This window comes from Ammospiza nelsoni, chromosome 15, assembly GCF_027579445.1.
Source record: "Ammospiza nelsoni isolate bAmmNel1 chromosome 15, bAmmNel1.pri, whole genome shotgun sequence".
NCBI classification, from domain to species: domain Eukaryota; kingdom Metazoa; phylum Chordata; class Aves; order Passeriformes; family Passerellidae; genus Ammospiza; species Ammospiza nelsoni.
In genome coordinates this window covers 17,392,072-17,416,378 of record NC_080647.1, presented here as the reverse complement: position 1 = coordinate 17,416,378, position 24,307 = coordinate 17,392,072, and the positions used below count along the sequence as shown (strand labels likewise).

Sequence of the window (24,307 nt, the reverse complement as noted above, 5' to 3'; positions counted from 1 at the left end):
ATCCTGACTTCAAAGACAGAATGTGTGATTTATTTTGTAGAAGTTTAAGTTTCAGGGCATTAAGCTTAAAACCTGCCAGGAGAAGCCTGTTTTCCAAAAGCTCATTTTCACTTTTAAGTTCTGGATAAGTCCAGATCAGTATTCAGGAAAGAGCCAATAATCACTCCCTCCTCTGTTCTGAATACACTGAACCACAACATTTTTATTCTGCTTCCTCACTATTCACCTGGGTATATTTGACACTTGTGTGCACAGTTTACTTTTCTGATTTCATTTTTCCAACAATTCTGAAGAAAAACATTAAAAACTGTCCACATAAATGCAACTGGCTGAAGAGAGGCTTTAAATGTGAAAACCACTTCAAATAAGCTTACTTAAAACACCAGATATTTGAACACTATAGGTTGCTTTGCTCTCTTTTGAAGTAGCTGCTTTCACATTGTAAATTCAATTATCATTATTATAATTAGTAGAATTTGGTAAGAGCATTATTCCTAAATGAGACAATTCCAACTAAAGCACACTTACCAGAATTCCACTGACCAGAGCCACCTCAAACATTGTGGGGCCCAGGTTAAACACTAAAGCACTGAGAACAAAGCTGATGCCCCTGGTGCCCCTGTCAATGGTTTTTGACAGAGCTCCTGTTTGCCTGCTCAGATGGAAGGCCAGGTCCAGGTTGTGAAGGTGCAGGAAAACATTCTTGGCAATCCTCCTGATTGAATTTTGAGCTACCTTCCCAAACACTGCATTTCTTGCTTCATTAAATAATGCTGCCCCAGCTCTTGAGATACCATCTAAAAAGGAATGAAAAAGTTTACAAAATGAAAATAATTATATTTTCAACTTCCCTTCATGCATGAAATTACACTAGACTCATTCTTTATATATTTTCAACAATTTTAGTTCAAAGGTAATTTATACTTAATTGGCCCAAGCTTTATGCAATTTTTCATTTATAAACCATTGTGCACACATTTAAATCAGTTTCTTTTTATAGCTGGTTATAAGAAAGGGCAGGATTTATAATCAAGAATAGTTTCTATAAGCATTATTTCATTTTTTAATTGGAATACCAGAAGCAAGGTCAGAGAATATTAGGAATAGACATCAACACAGTGTAACAATGAAATTGTTACAACACTCTGAGGGCTGGAGCTCCTCTGCTCTGGGGGCTCTGGCAGAGCTGGGGGTGCTCACCTGGAGAGGAGAAGCTCCAGGGAGAGCTCAGAGCCCTTTCAGCACCTGAAGGGGCTCCAGGAGTGAGACTGGGGACAAGGATGGAGGGACAGGACACAGGGAATGGCTCCCACTGCCACAGGGCAGGGATGGATGGGAGATTGGGAATTGGGAATTGTTCCTTGGCAGGGTGGGCAGGCCCTGGCACAGGTGCCCAGAGAAGCTGGGGCAGCCCCTGGATCCCTGAAGTGTCCAAGGTTGGTTGGAGCAGCCTGGGATGGTGGGAGGTGTCCCTGCCCAAGGAATCTTAAAATCCCTTCCTACCCAAACTTGGCTTTAAACTGAAAGGGAGTAGGTTTACATTTGGTATTGGGAAAAAACTGATCCCTGGGAGGGTGGGCAGGCCCTGGCTCTGGGTGCCCAGAGCAGCTGGGGCTGCCCCTGGATCCCTGAAATGTCCAAGGTCAGGGCAGACAGGGCTCGGAGCACAGCTTGTGCCCTTGGACACATAGAACAGCTCCCACTGCCAGAGGGCAGGGATGGATGGGATATTGGGAATTAGGAAGGGTGGGCAGGCCCTGGCACAGGTGCCCAGAGCAGCTGGGGCTGCCCCTGGATCCCTGGCAGTGCCCAAGGCCAGGCTGGACACGGGCTTGGAGCACCCTGGGACAGTGGAAGGTGTCCCTGCCCACAGATGACCTTGAAGGTCCCTTCCAGCCCAAACCCCTCTGTGATTCTGTGATTCACAAGCAGCTGTGATGGCCAGCAGAGCAACGGGCAGGAGCTCTGCTGAACCCCTCCCTCCCTCCCTGCAGCCCCTGAGGTCCCAGGCAGGGTCTGGAGGCACTCACAGCCCACGAGGACAGCAGTGGCCAGGGTGGCCGCGGTGCTCGGGGCATCGCCGAGGTTGAGCATGTTCCCAGACACCTCGTTCAGGCTGTCCACTGCAAACTTGAACATGAAGGGAACCAGAATATTCATGGCCTGAAAGCAGGAGCACACCAGTTAGACCATTTGCATTAAAACATCTCTGCAGCATGACTATTATTGTCTGAAATTGCTCTGCTGTTATATTTAGTCCTTGAGCACTTAGTGCGGGTGAGTTTGCTCTTTACTTCAAGCAGGATGTTAAACCCTTGCTGCTGGCACTGCAGGGTTACTTTGTCTCTCTCACTGTCTTCTTTTAAATATGGATTTCTGTCCTCAACAAACCACACTGCAAAGGCCCTGGAAGTGAGCTGAGCTCTCAGGACAGCATGGCAAGCCCAGGAAATGAATCAAGCAGCAGCCACTGCATGGCACACACTGTGCTACTAAATTGTGCCATCATTTGGAGCTGTTTGCTCTTTGTGGTGCTGGCAGTATTCAGTGTGAAGAAGCTCAGTTCCACAGGAAACACTCACCTGCACTTTGCTAACACTGGGTCACTGGCATGGATTCAACCAAAGCTCCAAGGAAGTCAAAGAAAATAAACCAACCCCTCCTTTGTCTCTGTTAATACTCCCCTAAAATTTAAATAATGCTTCTCATTTGCAACATCACTCCAAATATTATAAACCCTGGGGTTTGGCACAGCAGCACAAAAGATTGTCTGTACAGTCCATAAGACACTACAAATTACTGTACAAATATTAGTTTTCAAACAAAAAGTCACATCCACCACCTATCACCCAGTGTGCCCCTCTAGATGTGAAACCCCAAACAGATGGATATGTAAACACATCAACTTTAGCAGTTTTCTATTTGCACAACTGCAGCACAAGAAAAAATGGAAAATCTCACAGAAAACCTAAAATTCCTTGTTAATGTACCATTGTTACATTGCTCACTTATACCAACAAGAAAGGCAATTTACAAACAAACTTCATAAAATTAATACAATTTCTTAATTCAAACTGCTCCTAACTGTTGAGATTTGAAAATAAGGACACAACTTTTTTAGCAGTTGAACAAGTAAGTTATGACCTACAATCTTACAATCACAGCAGATGTTAAAATACTTTACAGCAAGTTGAGTTAGCTTAAGGTTGGGCTTTTTTTTAGTATTTGGAAAAAACTTGTGAGGAGATGACAAATAATTTTACATGAGAAGAAACAAGAAACAGAAACCAGATTGATACAGATATTTCAGCTCTCTCCACCAAATGTTTTGGATACCCACTTAGATCTCAATTGTATTTAGGGACATCTGTCAGAGCTGAAAGCCCAGGGAAAAAAACTGTAGATAAATTGGATAAAACCAGATTTTGAGACAAAAGAGTGATAAAGTCATTCTTAAGTTCAGTCCAAATTCAAGGGGGAAGACAGAGTTCCAGAAGTTCTAATGACTGTCCCAGGATCCAATATTTCCAGTTTTACAAGTTATGGCAAATAGTGGAAGGTATAAACTTCACCAAGCAGAGTAACTGGGTTTTGAAAATATTTTTGTAAACTACAGATTTAAAGAATATAATGTAAATTAATTTTTTGAATCTGTGCTGTTAGTTTTTTCAGACAGTGTTTTAGGCTAAAGATTTAAATGCAAATGAGGAAGGAATTAATTTTCTCCTCTTCCCCCATGTGTTCCCTATGAAATACATTATAAAAAAACACATCAAAATTCTCAACACAGCGTGATTTAGGTAACTCTGAGAGGAGATACATGAGATCTGAGGGCACCTGGGTGAGGTTAGTGCTGGTTTGTTAGTAACTGAAAAGAGAAAGCAGCTGAAAGATCAGGTGTTACACCAAGCATTTCTCTGAAACTTGTCCAGAGCAGCCTGAGAGTCCTCCAGCCACAGCTCCCCTCTAACAGATGGGAATTGTGGAAATCTCAAATCCCTTCCCCAGTACAACCAAACAACTCCACTTTGCCTTCAGAGATACTGAAACTCCATTCTGGGGTGGCATTTTGTTCTTGATAAAGATGAATCTACTGCCATGTTTGTTCCAGTGACAACCAACATGACAAAGTGCAGGTTTTCCTGGGAGACACCTCTCAGGAGAAAATAAGAATATTGCCATGCAGATGGTCCTCATTTGCTGCAGATTCTCACAAATCTCTCTGCAGAGATTTTATTCCTCACTAGACTGTGCTACACTACAGGTAGTTTTGAAATAGAACCACAGATATATTTAAAGTCCATTTAAAGAAAAGAGATGAATTCTTTAAACTGCTGTTCTCCACTCACAATTAATTTAACTGGTAACAGCCTACAATTTTGTAGAAATGTCTTCTTTTACATCAATATAATTCTTCCCAATAGAGTTTTAAATGAAATTTAAAGCCTGGTCTCAGGTTATAGTTGTTCTGACTCCTGGAGGGTAAAGCTTGAATAAGAACAAGGCAGCACAGTATTGCATTTCATTAGCAATCAAGACAGTCTGCTTTCCAGTAATTTAAAAAGAAAAAAGTTAATCTTACAAAGTTTATAGCAAGAGATGAGAGGCCATTATTAGAAACAGGCCTTTCCTACTCAATTTGTTAAGTCAATGAGATCACGTTCACAGTAATGGAAACAAAATTTCATCCTTCTGCAAAAATTCACATTCTCTCTTTGTATTTGCTGGCACAGAACAAAAAGCTTTAAGCACACCTTGGTAGACCATGAAAATCTACCATGAAAAACAATTGTCTTACACAATATATCTGCACAGGCTTCCCTCCTCTGCCTAATGCCTGAAAGCTTGATAACAATTCCCATTAAAAAGACTCTTTCAATATGAATTTGTGCATTTTCTATTTCTGGGTTTGAATTAATAGCTTATCCTTGCTTGAATTTATTGGAAAGCAAATACAGCATCCCATGAAATCATCCCAACTCAATTGCCCACATTTAACAGCAGGTTGCCCTGGAATGAATCATGAGTAAATGAGTTTAAACATTTTTTTAATGACTGCACTGTTTTAAGCTGACAGTGCAGTATCATCTTTATTCCCCCATGGGACTACACTACATTTAAGGCAAACAGCCTTATCTTTCATTTTGCTCTTCCCAGCATTTTTTGTTTAATAAAGATGATGAATTAATGACAGCCTGAGCCCCAACAAGATAAAACTGGTCCACAGTGAACTGTTCTTTGCCAATAATTCAGTGAGAAATGTTGGCATGAGGATGACTGAATTTATCTCTGGACCAATATAAACATACACATTTGTGGAGATCACACAGAAATCTCCATCCCTTGTGGAGGCAAGACTGCTAAAGAAGCTCCAAAATGTTCTCCAGATGAGGGAAGAAGCACCTGCCTTCGTGGCTTCTTCAAATTTAATGATCACCTGAACTACACTTTTTCCAGTAGGGAAAAAAAACTCAAACCAATTTAAACACTTTTCACCTGAAACTCCTCAAAAAGCCACCAATTTCTAAAGGTTTATTGCAATTATCTAACTCCATCTGAGCCCCTAGAAAGAGCTCAAACACCAAGATCACAGGAACATGCTTCACTGATCAGCTGGATATCGTTATCTTCGTGTGCAGGCAGAATTTGCAATTCAACCCTTGTGTCCTGCCTCCTCAGCCAGCCATTCCTGCTCTGAAACTGATGGAATTAGCAGTCAGTAGAAATGCAGAGAGTCTGAAAGAATTCTTTGGCTCATGAATAACACATGCCTGCTCTGTGACCAGGAGGCCAAAACCCATTGCAGGCTGACAGAGGTGACAAGTGATTTTGTCATATTCATGTGTTTAATCCAGCTCCTCAGAAGCCTCAGCACTTTTCTCCTTGTGCCACAGAAGAAAAAGGAAAAAAAAACAGAAAAGTAAGGAAGCATTTGCTATACAATCACCAGTAGAGAAGCCAAAAAAAGGTGGGAAAACATGGAAAAAGAAAATGCAGACATGCAGAAGCTGAGCAATGTCTGAAAACACAGATTTTCCCTGTGTACTCCTGTACTCCTCTCACCTGCCTTCCTCTTGCATCCTTCAGATCATGTACACACATCTAGATAGGCTATAAATATTTAAGGTAAAAATTTCAAGTGTGTCATAATAATACAACACATCTTGCAAGGAAGAAAAGACCTCACTAGCCCTGGAGCAGACTCCATCCTGTCATAAAGAGCCATCCTAACAGCTTGCTTTGAAGGCTCACAATACCACGGGCAGTTATGTGGAGACAAAAAGGAACCAAAAATCACAATAATTTGTTCAATGACAGGCAACTGGGCCCCACAAAAGTAGTCAAGACAGATTGTAACTGCAGGCTCTTCAGTAACTGCACACAAACTGGCTTTTGTTTTGAAAGTGAATTTTACTGAACTGCAAGATTTAAAGAGACAAATTATTTCTCAAGCAGCAGCACAAGGAGAAATGAACTGCAGCTGTTTTGTGAGTAAGTAACCAAATTAAACTGGGGGTATATTCCTTACATTTTTCCCCCACAGCTGAGAATTTCATAACCTACCTGTCCTCTGTGATTCCTTGGAGTTCTCACAGAATAAAACTGAAGCCACCTTACAACCACAGTATTTTAACTGGAAATCTATTGCTGTAAATTCATAAAATCTGAAAATCTTTTGTCAAACTCAGAAGGAATTGGGCACAGGGTTGACAGAAGTGTTTCTTTTGGGGGAAGGTGACTTGCAGCAGCCATCATGAACATCCAGTTCTCTATGCAAACCCCCTCAGAACGAGGGGCCTTTAGACAAAATCCACACTAAGGATGCAAATCCTTCAGACACAGAATTCACTTTGTTCCATAGTGAACAAAGAAATTAGGACTGCAGTGAGGAGAAAAACAGGCTGGTGTTCCTGTGCTGACACAATGATATAGCAGAAAAACTTTACCAAACAGCTTGTGTGGTCTGTGGAGTGCATTGTAATTAACCTCACAGGCAGGCAGAACAAAGGGCTCCCAAATGGGATAATGAGGAAAGCACACACAATTACACATGGTGCAGGAACGACACAGGTAAACCACTTTGTACTGCATTTTCTCCAGGACAAAGTGACCTTTTGTGTGCTCTGCAAGGGCAGCAGATGTTCAGGGCTCAAAGATGTGACAGACTCACCACAGCTCTGGAATAAACTATTGCACATCACTTGTGTCACACTGACACACACACACAGAACGTGTAAAGCATGAAGCAATTCAAGAAAAGTTCTTCCCACAAAGGAAGAGTGAGCACAGCTCCTAAGATGAGGGGTAACTCCTTAATTTGCAATTACCCAACACAGCTTTGCAATGACAGAACAAAACAAAGAACAGCTAGGAGACATCCATAAAATTTTCCACCCCTGCCAGTTATGATATTTATTTTCCATAGAGAGTTTGCTGTGTGTTTTCCCAATGAAATCCTTGTTTGCCCAAACAAACATTCTCACAAAACACTTCTGCTCTAACAAGCATCTCCTAAAACCTGGGCAGAGCTCACCAGGTTTTCTGCTTTTCTTCTGAGACTCTGCTCTGGACATCAGGGCTTCTGGGCTGCCTTGTACAAATATAGAGTGGGAAACTTAAGAGAACACTTAAGATCCAAACATCAATTACTTCCCCAAAGAGTTAAATGATTTTCTGATGGGGAAACATCTCTCTCTCCCAGTAGAAATATAATGGCTCTTTTTTACACCAAATACAGAGCTATTTGCACAAGTCAAGGTATCCTGGTCATCAATTTTGTTTTCTTAACATCCCAAAAAGCTGCTTGAAACATTAATAAGACTTCTTAAAGGCAAGGTACAGTGCTGCCATATGCAGGATTAGAGGCTGGATACACATTCTCCATCATATCCATATAACACTACAAATTAGAGAACAGGGAATGGGGGGAGAAGAACAGGAAAAAATCCTTCAAACATTTAAAAAATTGCCTTCAGATTATTATTAACATTACTAATAAAAGTCTTTTAAAAGGAAGTGAGTGAGAATGATTTTTATTTCCACCTGGTAGATCCACATCACAAAACCTCAAGGCATCTGCATTTTGAGGAGTTTTAAAATGCAGTGGAAAGCAATGCTGTGTGTTTTGCCCAAAGGGGGAGGCTCACTTGCACAGTCCAGCCATATTCTGCATGTCATCACCTGCATTATCAGCAACATCCTGAGCTGCAGCACAACCCAAGTATCTGCTGGAGACAGTACCCACAAATACCTGAGAGATAAAAACCCCTTGAGAAAGCACTGTAGATCAGCTCCAGCTCACAGAAATGAGCACATTTCTCTCCCAAGCACTCCTCTTTTAACACCTACAGAGCTGAAATTTGTCTCTTCTCTCTTTTCATAACATGGCAATGGTGCTGAGTGCTAATATTAGCTTTATGTTTGGTTAAAATTGCTGTACTTAAAAGCAACCCAGCTGAGCTGTATGTCTCAATGGAATTCACAAAACTTCCTCCCAGTGTTTTGCAATCAAATATTTCTTTTTTTTTTATTTAAAGCAAAAGGAAGGTAACATTTGCTCTTCTGAACTATTTCTGCAAGGTTTGCATAGAATTTGAATTATACCCCCTTTTAATCTGCAGAACAGTTTTGCATTCCAAATTCTTTGAAAGAACAAACACTAATGTTGTTGCAGGTAAGAATATAGATCCTTTCACATAATGAAATAAAAGTAAGAGCAATCTTCCATTTCATAATCAAAGACTACATGAAAATCATTTGAATGAAAGCAGGGTTGTTAAATACAAAAGGTTATACAGCTTCTCTCATATGAGGACACCAGAGGAGTCCCCAAAATAATTAATTCTCTGTTATCTCATAGAGAAATATCAACAGAGTGGAGCTCAAATCCCTTTCCACAGCACAGCAAGACCTGTGAATAGGCACCACCACATTGATCACATTCAGGGTTCAGAATGGGCACTGTCTGACAGCACCACACAAGGAGAGAAGAACAGCCTTTAACTCCCATTTCCTCTAATTTCTGGGGTAAAAAATTAACCAGAAATGGAAAATCCTGGGCTAAACTAATGAAATCAAGGGAAACAAAAGTTCTAGTTGTCATCATCACCTCCCTAAACATGCACATGGGTATTCCCTGCAGATACACCCTGTTCCAAAATCCAATCTATAATTTCTCATATATGTTCCTGTGAAAAATCTTAGTAGCATAAAAGCCTTTAAAAACCAGAAAAGCAAATGATTCCTTGCACAGATGAACAGCAGCTGTGGGAGTTTCTGCTCTTACCTTGGCACTGGCCAGGAAGCCCAGGGAAAGGGCGACCCTGGCGCGCAGGTCGGGCCGGTCCCTGGGCCACACGTAGGACAGCATGGCCCTGATGATCTTCTTGGCATCAATCTCCTTCAGCTGGGGGGGCACAAACAGAGCACTGCTTACACACAGACTTGGCAAGTAAAACAACTGTAAATAATGAATTTCATACACTTGGATCACTTCTGTATTTTATTTGGTAAGAAACAGACATTTGACAATGCCCGACACCACGACTGCCTATGAACATTTCAAGGTGGAAGTTTTTGGGTTTATGTCCATGACACGCCATTAAAATGTTCCATGTTCTCCAGAGCATGGAACCTGGCTGGCTGCAACTGGAACATAGAGAAAACCACAATTCCCCATCTTTAAACACTTCACTGACCCTTTTCTTTTATCTCCTCAAGACTGCTGTACAAAAGTCAAGGGCTTGCTACTTCTTTTTTTGGAAGATGTTTTAAAATAGCAGGAGAGAAATGCAAAAAAATTAACAAAATAAGGTAAGAAGGAAGCCTGAAAGGTCCACAATAAACATAAATAGTTTGGAGAACATTCCCTGCCATGGCTAATCAGGCTTCACAAGGCAGAAGATGTACATGGCCACGTGCTGGCATTTTGTCACCAAATGTCACTGCAGATGTACTGGAACATTACCCAGGATAAGCACAATGCTCAATATCACTGAGCAGTGTTTAAGGTTTGTTTTTTGTGAGGGGATTCAGCAATATCTGCTACAGGTAGCCCTAGCTTGAACTCCTAGAGTTACATTAAGAAGTTGGAGAATCTGCACACATTTCATGCTCAGGTTTTTGCACTCTAACAAAGTGTGACAAAAACAATGTGAGAAAAACTTGTATTTGCAATAAACAGAACAAGATCTAGACACAACCTCAAGTTTTCACCTTTAAATGATGCTGTCAATTTTAACTGAATTCTTAAAATAGCTTCTCCTCCAAATCTCAAATTTTGCTCTAAGTAAGAGCACAATCCATTTAACAAGACAGCTTGAAAAACATTACTTTTTCTTTTTGTGTTTAAGTTTTCCTTTGGGATTATTTTTCTGTTGTTGGGTTTGGTTGCTGTATTTTTTTATTTTGTTGGGGGTTTTTTTGCTGTATTATTTTCCAGATGAAAAGATGTTTATCACTGACACTTCTGATAATAACACTGAACTCCCAAGCTAAATTATCTGCAGCCTAAACCATGTTTCCTAATCGACAACAAGTACCAACAACTCATTTTTCTGGGCTGGCTACACTGGGGTTAACTTGAAAGACACAAGGGTTATCTAAGGGAGAAAGGAGGGCAGCAAGGGCAGCTAATCTCCCCATTTCAGGCAATATTTTGTAGTGGGGAGGAGGGAGAGAAACAAAAAGTTAGTGCACACCTTTCAAAGATGACTCTTGTGACAGAAGTCAGTAGGAAGGGGGAGTGTTATAATAAATCTTCCTGTTTGAGGATAAACCAAATTAGAAAAGAAATTCTCTGTTAAGGTCTGGGATGAATAAGTAAGAAAGGAGAGGTCTGTTAAAAGGTAAAATTGCTGAGGCAACCAGGGAAGCCAATCCTATAAAGGTAAGCTTTTAAAAGCACCAGGAAATTCATCTCAGTTTTTCTAGTCACAGCTTCAAGCAAAACCAAGGCATTTTGTCATCAAATGTCACTGCAAATGTATTGGAACATTACACAGGATAAGCACATTTCAAAGGACTTTTAAAAAATGGGTATATGGAAGATTTGTCAGTGGAGAGAGGATGCAAAAGTGCCTCTGTTGTGTCCTACCCTCTTAAAAATGGAGATACCTGCTGCAGCATATACATGAATCTTTCCATTTGAGTCAAGGATATGCATAAAAAGCAGTTCAAACATGTGGAAAATATCTTTGATCACCACTTACAGGTTAAAAGGAAGTTAAAAAAAATTGGTACCACATTAACACAAAAGATACAAAAGTGCAATCAGAGCAGTTCTAATTATATGTTGCTACTGGCTAGGCAGACTTTGCACAGAAAACCTATTAAAAGGAACAAAATATATTGGCTGCAAACAAGGAATCTATTTCCTTTTTTCATGGCTCTGAAGGGTGACAGAAGCAAATCCATTTAGAAAAAAGTCAGGAGGCAGCCCCTCACTTGCCAAAGGCCTTGCAAAGGAACAAGAAGAAATATCAAAGGGTGCAAAATGCACACATATTACATCAAAGTTTACCATGAAATAAATGTTACTGTTGTACAGAAACATGAGTTAAAAATTTGTTTAAATATGCAAGTGGCAACATTAAGAATTCAAATGAGCAATCTGTTCAATGGACTCAGGCCCTTTTTTGATTCTCTGAGGTACATAAAGGTTAAGAGATGAAATTATTTCACCTCCTTTTAAATGGTAGTAATGTTTAGCATTTTCTTTACAGGTCTATTTCTACAGGAATGGAAGGAAAAATATTATACAGCAAGGAGCAAAGAAGGAAAGCCTCTTCCTCTTCTTGAATGCAGCATGGTTCTAAAACACTCTGTGCAATACTGAAGGTTATTTGCAAAAGAATGACCATGGACCAACTTCCTGCCCCTTCTACCCATCCCATCCAGGTTCTGGACCTTTTAAAATACCTAAAGAGGGGGAAAAAAAAAAGAAAGCCATAATTCTTCTTCACCATCTCCATGGTTATTGAGCACTGCAAGGCACTCACTGGGCTGACCCTGTCACTTGGTGGATAAAGGCTGTGCCAGGGTGATGAGCTGTCACAAGTGGGATACAAGAAAGGGGTAGTTTGACTGGAATTTAAGCTGTCAGTGCTGATGAAGAGAGAAAGACACAATTCTGGCTCCCTGTGTGCTCCCTCAGGCAGCTCTATCATCCCTTCCATTGTACCAGCACAACTTTCTCCCCTTGCATGAGGTTATTCTCCCAACCAGCACCAAAAAATCCCCCAAAGCTGGTAAAGATCAGTTCTGATCTCAGCACTCAGCACAGCAGCCACTGCTGTAAGCAGATTTTGGAATTTTAAAAAGTGTAAGTTTCTTTAGTAGTGAAGGTAATGTGCCCTGCACTCTGTGCTCATCCTTAGGGCTCAGTGCTGTAAAAGGGGCAATTTAAAATGTCACTTCCAAAGTCAGAATAAACAGCCTGGTGTGTCAGAAAATATCTGCAACAGGGAAAGGTGTAATAGAGCTGACAGATATCTCACCTGCAGTTCTCCTAAAAGTATAATCCTAGGAGAAAAAATGCAGTGAATGGGTTGCCAGTATTTGTACCCACTGAATACAAGTGCAAGCACACATGAGATACAGGAGCTGCACTTGGAGCAGCAGAGCACTTCCTTCCCTTCAGTTTTGCTGAGAAACTCCTGGCAAACCCAACATTGCCTGTTATTTTCCACTCCTCACACATTTCACCTTTTCCACAGCTGGTCCTTGCTCCTTTCCCCTGGACAGCTGGTATTTGTTTGGTTAGACAACAGCCTTAACTGACCATGGCCTGTATTAAACAGTTTCAGCTGCATTTATTGCAATAAAGAAGTTAAGAGATTGATTTCCACAGGAATAGCTGCAAGTGGAGGCTGAAGGGAGAATGCCAATGGAATTTTACACTGCCAGCAAATTTAAAAAATATCATCTGGCATCAAAATTTTTGGATAACATATTGCTAGTGAGTTTTAGCATTAAGGAACATCCCACATCCCTTAAGGTTATTTGTGTTGTGGTAAACAGAACCCTCAATTTCCTTTCTGACCAGAGAAAACCCTGGAATTTAAATATGTCAAACAGAGAAGGAGACTCGGGTTTGAAGTCTGCTTTGCTCAGGAAATCTCTGAAAATCTCTTACACCTGTTGCAAGGAGGGTTTAAAAGTGAGTCTGAAGTTAATGTTACATGCACAGCCCTGGTACCTATGACTGGAGACAGGAAATTATTTTGTTTCCCCTGTGCCTCATGCAGAAAAGATCAGAGATGTTTACTAAAACAAGCTGGCTACACCTCAGGTTAGGAAATTCCCTCTCACTATAAAACACACACATCTCCTGACTTCTGCCTGTAGCACAAACAGGTCTGGATTCAATGAAGGGCAACTCTCAGATAACAACTTGAAAGAAAATCCTAAATTGAAATCTTCAATTTCTTTACAACTGAAGAATTGTAGGAGAGACATCATCAGAACAGTTAAACCAGCAGAGCAGCCCTGGAAGACCTGGATTCTGAAATTGAAAATTGTTTGTCATCAATGAGATCTCCATTAATTTTAGAGAAGATTCCACCCAGGTCTGAACAAGTTGGAAGACCTGGATTCTGAAACTGAAAATTGTTTGTCATCAATGTGGTCTTCATGAATTTTAGAGTGGATTCCACCCAGGTTTGAACAAGTTATAACCATTGACACAGAATGATTCTGCAAATACACAAAGCATCAGAAATAAGTATGCCCAGGAAATGAGAGGATGGAAGTTCTGTACACTCAGGAGCTTTGATTTGGCAATTTTAATCACACAGTTGATACTGTCCTGTTTTAACCAAAAGTTTCCCTCATTTTCTGATTGTAATCATCTGGTCTAATAAAAGATCCTGCTTCTCCTCATATACCATCATCATTACTTTAATGTGCTTCCTGAATAGAAACACAGGCAAAATATACCAGAGGTATTACCATTAATTCCAAGTAAAAATGAACACAGTTTAATTGCTTCTCTCCCCTCCTATTTCAAGTGTGATTTTACCAAGTGATGCAACAACTCAGGAGCTGATTTCCACCATCCTGTCTGCCAAGTCACAGGCAAATATCAGTCACAAACCAGATCAACACATCAGTGAATGACAAGGAAACATTTTCCATCCAAAGAATCCAATCCAGGGCAATTTCAAGGGTGTAACAGTAAAATGGTATTTTTAAAAAATAAATAAAACCCTTCAACACCATTATCACACATTTGGTGATTTAAGAGCTAGCAAGTCTACACTGACAATTTAACAGTATCTACTACAATATTTATGTATCTGCTGAGAGAATTTTGGACAAATTGCTGCTTGAGGTCTTCAGTTTTTAGGTTCAGGTTTTTTGGGGAAGCTGATAGCATTTTTTATTTAAAAAGCAATAATAATTGAGCAAGTTTTACCCCTTCCTTTGGATCTGTGTGAAGCCCTCCACCAGCATGGCCATGCCAACACATCCTCTTCTCCATCAGCTGCCACCTGGGCAGGATCTGTGTGAAAATGAAAAGTCAATTTGCAAGAACCTCAGGAAACAGGCACATAAAAGGCAGCAGAAAGAACTACTGGCTTGTTTTACCTCCCTCAACATCAAACAGTTTAAACTTGTTTTAATAAAAGATCTCACCTCCCTCTAAAAACCTTGCTTAAGAAAACAGTAATAAAAAAGGGATATAATAATCCCAGCAGCCAGGAGGGAAAGATAACAGATCCTTAAATATTGAAAATGAACTGAACACAGGAAAACCTTGAGGTTTTGGAGGATAACCATACTCAGGCACATTAATGTAAAGTGGAACACATTTAAGCAATAATACTCCCTCCATGTATGTAAGGGTAGCTTTACTTGAGGGCAAAAAATGAGATAAATCTGCTTCCCACTTGTCTTTGCTCCCAGGATGGGAATGGGAATGTTATCCCATTGTTTGGAAAAGAACCTGCTTGTTAAAAACAAATGTCACTTCTCTTAGCATGTGGCCAAGATGCCCTGGGGAAAATTTCTGAATTTATTTATGCATGTAGATGTACTAAAAAATAACAATCACTACCACCAGGCATTTTTCCAAGTTCAAAGTGCCTGCCACAAACAATGGACCTGTTAAAGCTTTTCAAAAAAGAATCTGCTTTTTGTTTAAAAGATTTGCTACATGTTGGCAATTTCTAAGTTTAAGTTATTTAAAAGCTCATTAGCAATCTTATTTTATGTATGTTGGTTGATAGCAGACCCCAGGGTTTCCCAAATCAAAATGTCACTTTTCACATTTTAAAGTAAAGCATCAAAAAACCAAATCTAAGTAGATTTCATGCTCTGAAGTCACAACGACCCTCAAAAGATTTTAGCTACTTAAGTCAGCTGTGAGTGGTTATTTTATAATTAAAAACAAACAAACAAAAAAAAAGGCAAGACAAACACATTTCTCAGCTTCATTCAAACAAGTGTGTTACTCAGAAATGTGTCAATTCTTCCACAAACAGGAAAAATTGCAGCTGCCCTGTGTTTGCAGTGGTTTTAAGGCAAGCAGACCTCACAGGAGTAAGAGCCTGACATCCTGGCACTCAGTGATGAGAATATTCTACAATCTAAGCAGAATTTTGATAGAATAAAGCCCTACATATTGAAGGAAAACTCAGTTTCTTAACTGGGTATTTTCTGTGCTTAATAAATGAATCTAAGCATCACCACAAACCCCACACTTTTAAGATCTCTTTTTTGAAGTTACTGTGTTACCATTAGTTTGCAGAGATTCAAAAAGATTTCTAGGGGCAGAAACATAAGTTGCCATTTAACTGCAGAACTGTAAATAGTGAAATTAAAAAAAATAAAAGCAACAAGAGTCTAAACTGAAAGATGCTGCAAAGGCTTAAGTTTCTCATGACCTGCAAGTTGGAAGAACAATTTATACCCACCTCTGAATGCTCCAATAATGGTCTTGAATAATTCCCTCCCAGGCTGTGCCATGATCCTTGCCTGCAGACTGGTGGAATCTACAGAATAAAACAGGAAGAAAAAAGAAAAAAAAAAGAAATGAAAACAGAGTCATGCAGAACATGCACTTCATATTCAGAGAATATTCATCTAGTTTATGTAAACAAGCATAACATGAAAAGAAGGCAGATGGCTTTGTTTTTTAACAACTGACCACAGAAAAAGAGAATTGGTGGGGAGCAGCTGTAAAATAAATTACATTCACACATCAGAACTGCTCAGTGACAATGAACTGCATTTCCCTTCCCTGAATCCCCACTCTCATCAGACTTTGTTTCTTCTGTACAACAAAAGCCCAGCTTTCCCTTTCCTCTCATTTTCATTTTCTCCCAGGTTGTCTCCTGAATTCTTTCAAACAGTCTTTTGTCCTGTTTTTCATTAAGAAATGTTCTTTTTATGCTTATAGCTTCTGCCATTCCCAATTCCTCTCAGCTCAGCTCATGCCATGCTTGTCTCCAGAAGGCAAATCCAAGCTCCAGCTTTGCCTGGCAACCCTGGGACCATGAGAGAAGTGGAGCAGGGCTGGCAGCAAGTTCTGGGTTAGCAGGACACAATAAATGCAATATTCACAGACCCTGCAATGCACTTAACCTGTAATACACAGCTGGCAGAACTGCACCATGCTCCACATGTTACCTTGCCAAGCAATCCATATTTTTATGTTTTAAAGGGCTAAAATAGTTCAAAAGGAGCATTTGTTTTCCTCAGAGGGAGTGGATAGGAGTTCCTTCTCCATGGCAAAGCACAGGGACCTCTCCTGGTCAGCACTGAGGGTGCACATCAGCCCTGACACTCAGGATTCCATTTTCACTGCTCTGGGACAGAATTAACCTCACTCCGTATAACACTCACACCAAGAGATGTTTGTCCAGCCCATGGCAAAGGACAAACAGAAAAAAAAGAAAATAAAAAAAGAGGCACTTGATCATAAAAAAGGTAATTTTAACCTTATCAAAGAGCAGCACCATCATATATTTTATACTTTGCCTTAAACATCCTTTTCTTCCTCAGACATATCTCAGTTAATAATTTCATGAGTCATTTCAAAGAAAATTAAAACCATTTCTCCACAACTTATCACATGCACCTGCTATTCCAAGTATTTCTATTATATGACATTATATAGAGAAAGTGAACATTATAATTATACATTCTGCATTTAGCAGAGCTAACTGGCCTGGGTGAACCATCCTGATCCTTCCAAGACCTGGGTTAAACAAAGGAGTTGCATTTCTAAAGCATTTCCCTGTAGATGCATTCCAGCTTTGTGTCAGCACTGAGGATTCCATCTACAGCAAGACATTTTCCACAGGAATGTTGACAGCGCCATAAACAGAAAATATAATGGAAAAAACATGCTTCAGCAGTTTTGGAAAGTAGTTAAATACTGTTTTCTGGGATGTATACACAGGACAGCAGAGAAATGTTTCACTAAAGTTCTCAGAGTTCACTTCTGACTGAAACATGAAGCAAACATCACAGAAACAACTTCTACTGAAACAGCAGCAGATTCGGCCTCAATTACTGCATGAGATAAATAGTTTGATTTCTTATGAAGAAGCTATGAACTGTCATGGGGTTAAGTCAGCAAAAACATGAAAGGTTTTGCACAAGATACACAAAAAACCTGTTCTTATTTTCAGTCTTGAGCCTGGAAGAGTGGAGGTTTCGATCCTCTCTCAAGCTCCTGCTAAAAACAAATCTGAGCAGAGAAACAAAGAGTTAAACAAGGTGAACACTTTCCTTTATGGTAATTCCTGACCATCACAGCACAGAGAGCCCAAATGAGAGGGGCTGCAGCTTCCCTTGCCTCTCCACACTTACTGAGCACTCCACCTTCCCTCACCAGGGCTCCCAAGAGCCTTAAGACTACAAAGCAAAGCCATCCTTTAATCTAATCACAACACATAAAAGAAGCAGGTTATTGCTTTAAAGAACCAGGAGCAAGTCCTGCTTATTGCAGAATTTAACAAATAATGCAGGCAACTGAAATTCTGGCATTTCCTACCTCCTGAATGCCTGACTCTGCACCATTATGTTCTTTTCATGTATTTTTGGATATGATTCTCTAAACTCTAAAGGATGAAACAGATGTCTAGTACTGATTGCACATAAAAGTCATGTTGTTAGAGTGTCATGACTGTGGGTAGTAGTTTAAATGCTACAAATGCAAACAAACAACAGGGATTAAACACATTTGTGCAAGGTCAAACCCACACTTAGAAGCTTCTCTCTGGAATATGTTGTGTTCCAGACATGCTGCACTCATCTCATGGGGACTTTTTTTAACTAACTGTAAAGATAACTGAAGGTGGGATTCAGGTTCCTCTGCAGCATTTAAGTCCCACAGTTAATCCTGCTGAGTTTACAGGGCAAGAAAAGAAATGATGCATAGGAAAGAAAATGGAGGAAAACTGTTACTGTGACCTGTGTGGGTCGCAGTTGGTGAGAGAGAGACGGTGAATCTTGTATCTTGATCAGAAGGCTTATTTATTAATATATGATATAATACATTATAGTTATACTAAATAGAATATAGAGAGAGGTTTTGCAGAGCAGCTAGTTAAGCTAAGAATAGATAGAAAAGAACTCACAACAAAGTTGTGGCTAAGGACTCAGTCCCCTGGCTTGAACTGATGATTGGCTCTTAATTATAAACATAGAAAATGAGCCAATCAAGGTGAATCTTATTGCATTCTACAGCAGCTGATAACAATTGTTTACTTTGTTTTCAGAGGCCTCTGGCCTCCCAAAGACGCAGAAATGTGAAAGAAAGGATTTCTGTGGAGAAATGTCTGCGACAGAAAACGAGAGAAAAAGGTGAAAATATTCTGGTATGAAGATAGGCTAAAGTGTCACCAGAACGAACAATGCAAACTTAACTGGAGCTGCATTTACCAGTGGCCAATGTGCAATTGCTCTGGGCACCTGGATGGATAAAGGAAGGGACCTTAAAGCTCACCCAGTGTCACCCTCTCCATGGGCAGGGACACCTCCCAGGACACCAGGCTGCTCCAAGCCCGTCCAGCCTGGCCTGGAACCCTTCCAGGATGGAGCATCCTTCCTCACAGCAATTTCAGGGGTCCATTTTTATAGGCAGACATGGGATTGCTGCCCTGCTCAGCAGCAACTCCTCTCTAAAGGGGTTTTACAATTCAGGGCATTTCCAGCAGCCCCACACAAGCAGGAATGCCAGGGACTGCCCAACTGCACCTTCAGAGGCCAGAGAAGAGAATTCAGTGATGCACACAAACACACGGAATGTCAGCACAACAAACATCAGTGCCATTTTACAGAACAGACCGAGCTCCAAGTGAAAATAAATAAATAACTGAAGAAAAATAGAAATAAATGTAACAAAAATACCTGAAAGTTCTCTTGCAAGCCCTGCCAGAGCCAGGGATATTATTAAATTATGCAGAAGGACAAGCTCTTTATCACTAGCAGCTGGAAGGGCAAGATAATGGAAGGGAAAAGCCTCTATTCTGTTCTGTTACAGTTACAATCATTTACACAGCCCTGCTTCCTACAACTGCCAAAGCTCTCCCTGAAACAAACTTCTCAATGTATTTCTCTGCTTATAAAGATTCCTAGCAAAATAATTATCCTTACTTAAAGGCTGTTTGACCCTTCCAGTCAAAAGCTGTTTTCTTTCCATTTGGCTAATTTAACTAATTTTTAGATTCATTTAATTTCCATATTTACACTGAACAGAATTTGTCATGGCTTTTATTTTGAGTATAGGGCGAAGTTCTACAAAAACCAAACAAACACACAACAAAAAAAACCCAGAAGTTTCCTAGAAAAAAACCCAACAGCAATTATTCAGTTACTCATAAAGTTATCAAGCCAATGTTCCAGTTCTGTACTGAGCAGAGATCCCAAATTCCAAACACAAGTTTTGACATGATGAGGCCCTGCCTGCTCCAGCCACAGGAGGGTGAACTGAAGGAACTGTGGTTATGGAAATTCAAGCTGATCTCAATAGTAAAAAATGAGGCCTGATCCCAGCTCCTGAAACCTGTTTTTCCCCTCCCTAAATTTAGATTTTCTTCCTCTCCAGCATACAAATGTTATGTGGCTTAGTATTCAGAATCTAATCAAAACTACTGAAAAATATAAGTGTGAGGGGGAAAAAATACTGGAATCTGTATTGTAATAACACCCAAACAACTCTATTGTATTTGACTCTCATGGTACAAAGTCCCATAGAAAATATATATTTTGTATACAATTACGCTTACAATTAACTGTAAGCTTAAAAAAATCTACAATGGACATGAAACTATGAGGACAGGAGACCAAGTACCACATGAATGCAAAGCAGAGCAGAAGGATGAGAGCCAAGTCTTTGAAATTAACTTTTTCAAAAAGAATGGTTACAACTTTGCTCTTACAGTCATTTCACAGAGCTCCTTCCTGTCTTTAATCCCATTTTTCCTCAGGAGTTCAGCTATGGCTGTGCTGGTCACCAGCTTGAGCTGAAACAGGCACAGCTCTTGACTGACCTGGCTCTGGTGCTGCAAACCTCTGTTATTTAATTTTTAAAAATATATAATTTATATATAAAATTAAAGCAGAACTGTGGCTGTGGAGTTCACTCCCAATGGGGTTTTACCCCAGCACTGAGGAGCTCTGCTGTAACCACAGCAGGGAAAGTCCTTCCTGTCAGGAAAACACATCTTCCTCTGTCAGCAAATTTATCTAAATGCTTGAAAAACCATGTCCCAGAATTCTGAAAGGCATTATAACCAAAAAGCCCAGGACACTTAAGTTTGAGCCTCCTGTTAGAGTTTTTGTTTAATAAAATAAATGCTCTTGCATTTCATGAAATCTAATATTCAGCCAAATAGAGCTTGATGCAAAAGTGAAAATTCATTACCAGATCATCAAAAAATGCATTCATTGAGCACTTTCTAACACAAAAATGCCTATAAATTGAAAAGCCAAAGAGAGGAACACACACACACACACACATATATATATATATATCCCACAGATGTAGTATTTACTTTATAGTTCAGCAAATCCACATTTAGTGACACGTGGCAATTAAAACTGCTCAGCAGGGACTGGCATTTCTCACATGAAAATAAAGTCATTCAAAAGGAAAGCAGGAATATAATTAATACTTCTATTCATCACCATGATAACATTGCTGTTTGTTCCCTAACAGCTGAAATTCATCTCCAGGAACACCAGACAATACCGAGTGTTCAGGTGTATTTAAATGCATGCAAATACATGGGGAAAATATTTGATCTGCATCCACTTTAGCTCCCAGCCTCTTACACAAGTTTCAAAATTAAAAACTCCAAAATTTGCCCTTTCAGTCCTGCTCATCTCATTTAGTACCATAAAGTTAACCATAGTCCCTGACAAAATTCTGCCTGTCGGGAAAAACTAATCAAGGCGGGTGACAAAGGAAAGTTACTCATAAACAGCAGCAATCTGAGAGGATAAAGAAGTTTATTATCAAACAGAGTTACAAGCTGAGAGTTTATGAAAGTTCATTACCTCAGTCTTTGGGATACCAAAGATAAGTCACTTTGAAAAATGCACGTGAATTACCAAAAGCTGGATTTAGTTTGAGATAAAGTACTCAATACTTTACTTGGAATAAAAAACATTTCGCTAGGCCATATTACAGCGTTCCAAAAGGGATTCTAAGTCCACCTGCCGGTCCGCACGTAGCGGCGGAATCACGAGTCGGGCCCGGCACAGCGTTCAGCATCCGCTCAGAGACACTGAGGGCTTTAATGCTGGTCACAGAGAGAGCCCCCGGCACCCCCGGCAGCTCCGCACGAGTGTCCCCGGGAGCCCCGGTCCCCGCGCGGCGGGACCGATACCGGCCCGGCGGGCGCCGGTACCGGCCAGGCAAGGACGAACCGGGCGGTGCTCGCAGAGCGGGCGGAACAGCGCTGCGGGCACCGGGGCCCCTCAGCCCCTCAGCGCCCGCCCCTCATCCTTCTCAGCCCACAGCGTCCCCTCAGCCCCTCACCGCCCGCCCCGGCGCCCCCGCCCACCTGTACTCCTCCCGGGGCGGCTCGAGGGCCTCGCCGTCCGCTCCCCACGGCTCCTCCGGCGAAGCAAGCGAGGGTGGCGGCGGGCGGCGGGCGCAGCAGGGCCAGGGCGAGCAGCAGCCGCCGCTTGCGGGAGGCTGCGGCCGCCAGGCCCCGCGGTGCCCCCAGCACCGCCATCTTGCGAGGGCCGGGGCGCAGGGGATTGTGGGACGGCGGCGGACCCGCGGGAGGGGCGGGCCGGGGCGGGGCGGAGCGGGGCGGGTCTGGCCGCCCTGAGGGGAGGGTGGCTCGCGGTGCTATGGCTGGAGCCGGGTTCGGCTGCCCTCAGAGCCACCACGGCGGGCAGAGAGGGGTGCCCTGGGCCTCCTCCTGGTATTCTGTGAGAGGAGCTGCCCCATGGTGGCCCAAGATGGGCAGCTTTGAGCACCACCATAGCACTCTGACAGGGGCTACCCTCATCTCCACTATGGCACCCTGAGAAGGGCAGCCCTCAGCCCCGCCATGGTACCCTGAGAGCAGCTGCCCTCATTCCCCATGGTGCCACGAAAGGAGATATCCCGAGCCACGGTGCCCTGAGGGGACAGCCCAGAGTACCACCATGGCACCCAGAGCAGGGCAGCCCTCAGCCCCACGACTGGACTCAGACAGGAGCAGCCCCGAGTCCTGCCACTGCACTCTCAGAGGGGCTGCCTACTGCCCCATCATGGAGCCCAGAGATGAGCAGCCCTTGGCCCCGCTATGGTGTCTCAAGTGTCCCTGAGTGCCACCACAGCACCTCCCAGAGGAGCAGCCCACAGCCCTAGCAAAGCACACGGTGAGAGGGGCTGCCCTCAGTCCCACAACATCCCCAGAAAGGGGCTGCTCTCAGTCTTGCCATGGCACCCTGAGGGGGACAGGCACACCCCTGCCGAGCTGGGAATTAACCAGGCCCTTCTAAGCCGGAATGAACAAGGGAATGAATGAAGGGCTTTCAGAAACCTTTCTGTTCTGACTGTGCAGATAAAAGCCTGCTCTTTGAGGCACTGCACTGTTGGAATGTGGGTGTCCTCAGCACAAACTGCACAGTTGCAAGCATGGCTCATGTTGGTCAGCAGCTCTGTCAGTACTTCATGCAGGCTGCTCATTCCAAGCTGCTGCTAGCACTCCCACACTTTGTCCTGGTGCAGCTGGACACTGTCATCACTGCGCACAGAAAGAGATGCTCATGTTGGCACACATTCTCTCTGGATTTTGGGTCCCCCACAGTGCAGCTGCCCAGGCAGTTTCCTTGCCTGGGGCACAGAAAAGCCCTGGCTCCAGCACCATGAGGGAGCTCAGGCTGGAGGGGAAGGCGTGGATGGCACGTGAGATGATGCACCTCCATACACACGTAATCCTGTATTGCACACCCTTCCTAGGGTTAAATTCTGAGCTACCTCAGAGGCCTCTTCCTGCTCACACAGCTTAGTTTTAGTTCCTTTGAGCCAGAATAATGCAGCAATAGTACAGTTCCTAATTAAACACCCACTTAGGAAGACAGAGCTGTGCCATGGATTACATTTCCAGTGGCCTATATACTCCCATGTGATCGGCATGCAGAGCTGTCAGAAGGCTGGAGCTCTGTGTGGCACTTCTAATCACACAAAGATTTCTTCAAAGCTACCAGAGCTTGACTGCTGATGCTCTTGCCTTGAGGGAGAGTTGTAAGCTCATTTGCAGGGGAGAAAGACAGACAGACAGACAGAAAGGAAGAGGACAATTGGCTTAAAGTCGATTTTTAATGAGGCAGGATTTCTCTAGTCTGTACTTTGATACACAACTTTGCTCCTGACCAGGATCCACTTCAAATGACAAAGGCGACATTTCTCTGGCACTAATCTGATTCCTCATCATAATTGCATTTGGCAGAGCTGGCTCTGAACAGTGCCCCGTGGCAGGGATAAACAGGATAGGGATATGGATAGGGATAGGGATTCAGAGGGATAAACAGGAATTCTGGGCCTCTGGCTTCCATGCATCCCCTTCCTTCCTTTTGCTCTGCTCTGCAGGGAAGTTTGACCTGGCAAAACGGGATAATCACAGCTCTGACTGGGATGGCCTGGACAGACAGGCTGGCCAGCATGGCAGCATCTCTGGAGTGATTTCAAATGTTTCTGCAATTTCCCCACGTGCACTGCTGCAATGGTTTCATGCAGTGTTTGTGTGCACAGGCAGTGCTTTTTGGGTCAATCCAACATGCAGCACAGGCTCTCAGCCCTGTGAAATGTGACCAGTGTTTTGACCATGCCAGGCTCTTTGGACACTGCTGC

The 24,307-nt window shown here is 42.1% G+C and overlaps 1 protein-coding gene across 1 annotated transcript in view; it reads right to left on the bottom strand.

The window, feature by feature from the left end:
* The window catches only part of ABCB7 (ATP binding cassette subfamily B member 7), a 37,094-nt gene extending 14,890 nt beyond the window's left edge, over positions 1–22,204 (bottom strand). The window contains exons 1-6 of the mRNA XM_059482753.1: positions 22,023–22,204; positions 15,918–15,995; positions 14,417–14,503; positions 9,287–9,406; positions 2,031–2,163; positions 529–797 (exon numbers count right to left, since the gene is read on the bottom strand). Of these exons, the coding sequence (XP_059338736.1) occupies positions 529–797; positions 2,031–2,163; positions 9,287–9,406; positions 14,417–14,503; positions 15,918–15,995; positions 22,023–22,196 (861 nt within the window). The 5' untranslated portion in view covers positions 22,197–22,204. The remainder of the gene's footprint in view (positions 1–528; positions 798–2,030; positions 2,164–9,286; positions 9,407–14,416; positions 14,504–15,917; positions 15,996–22,022) is intronic.
* Between the last annotated feature and the right edge of the window lie 2,103 nt (positions 22,205–24,307).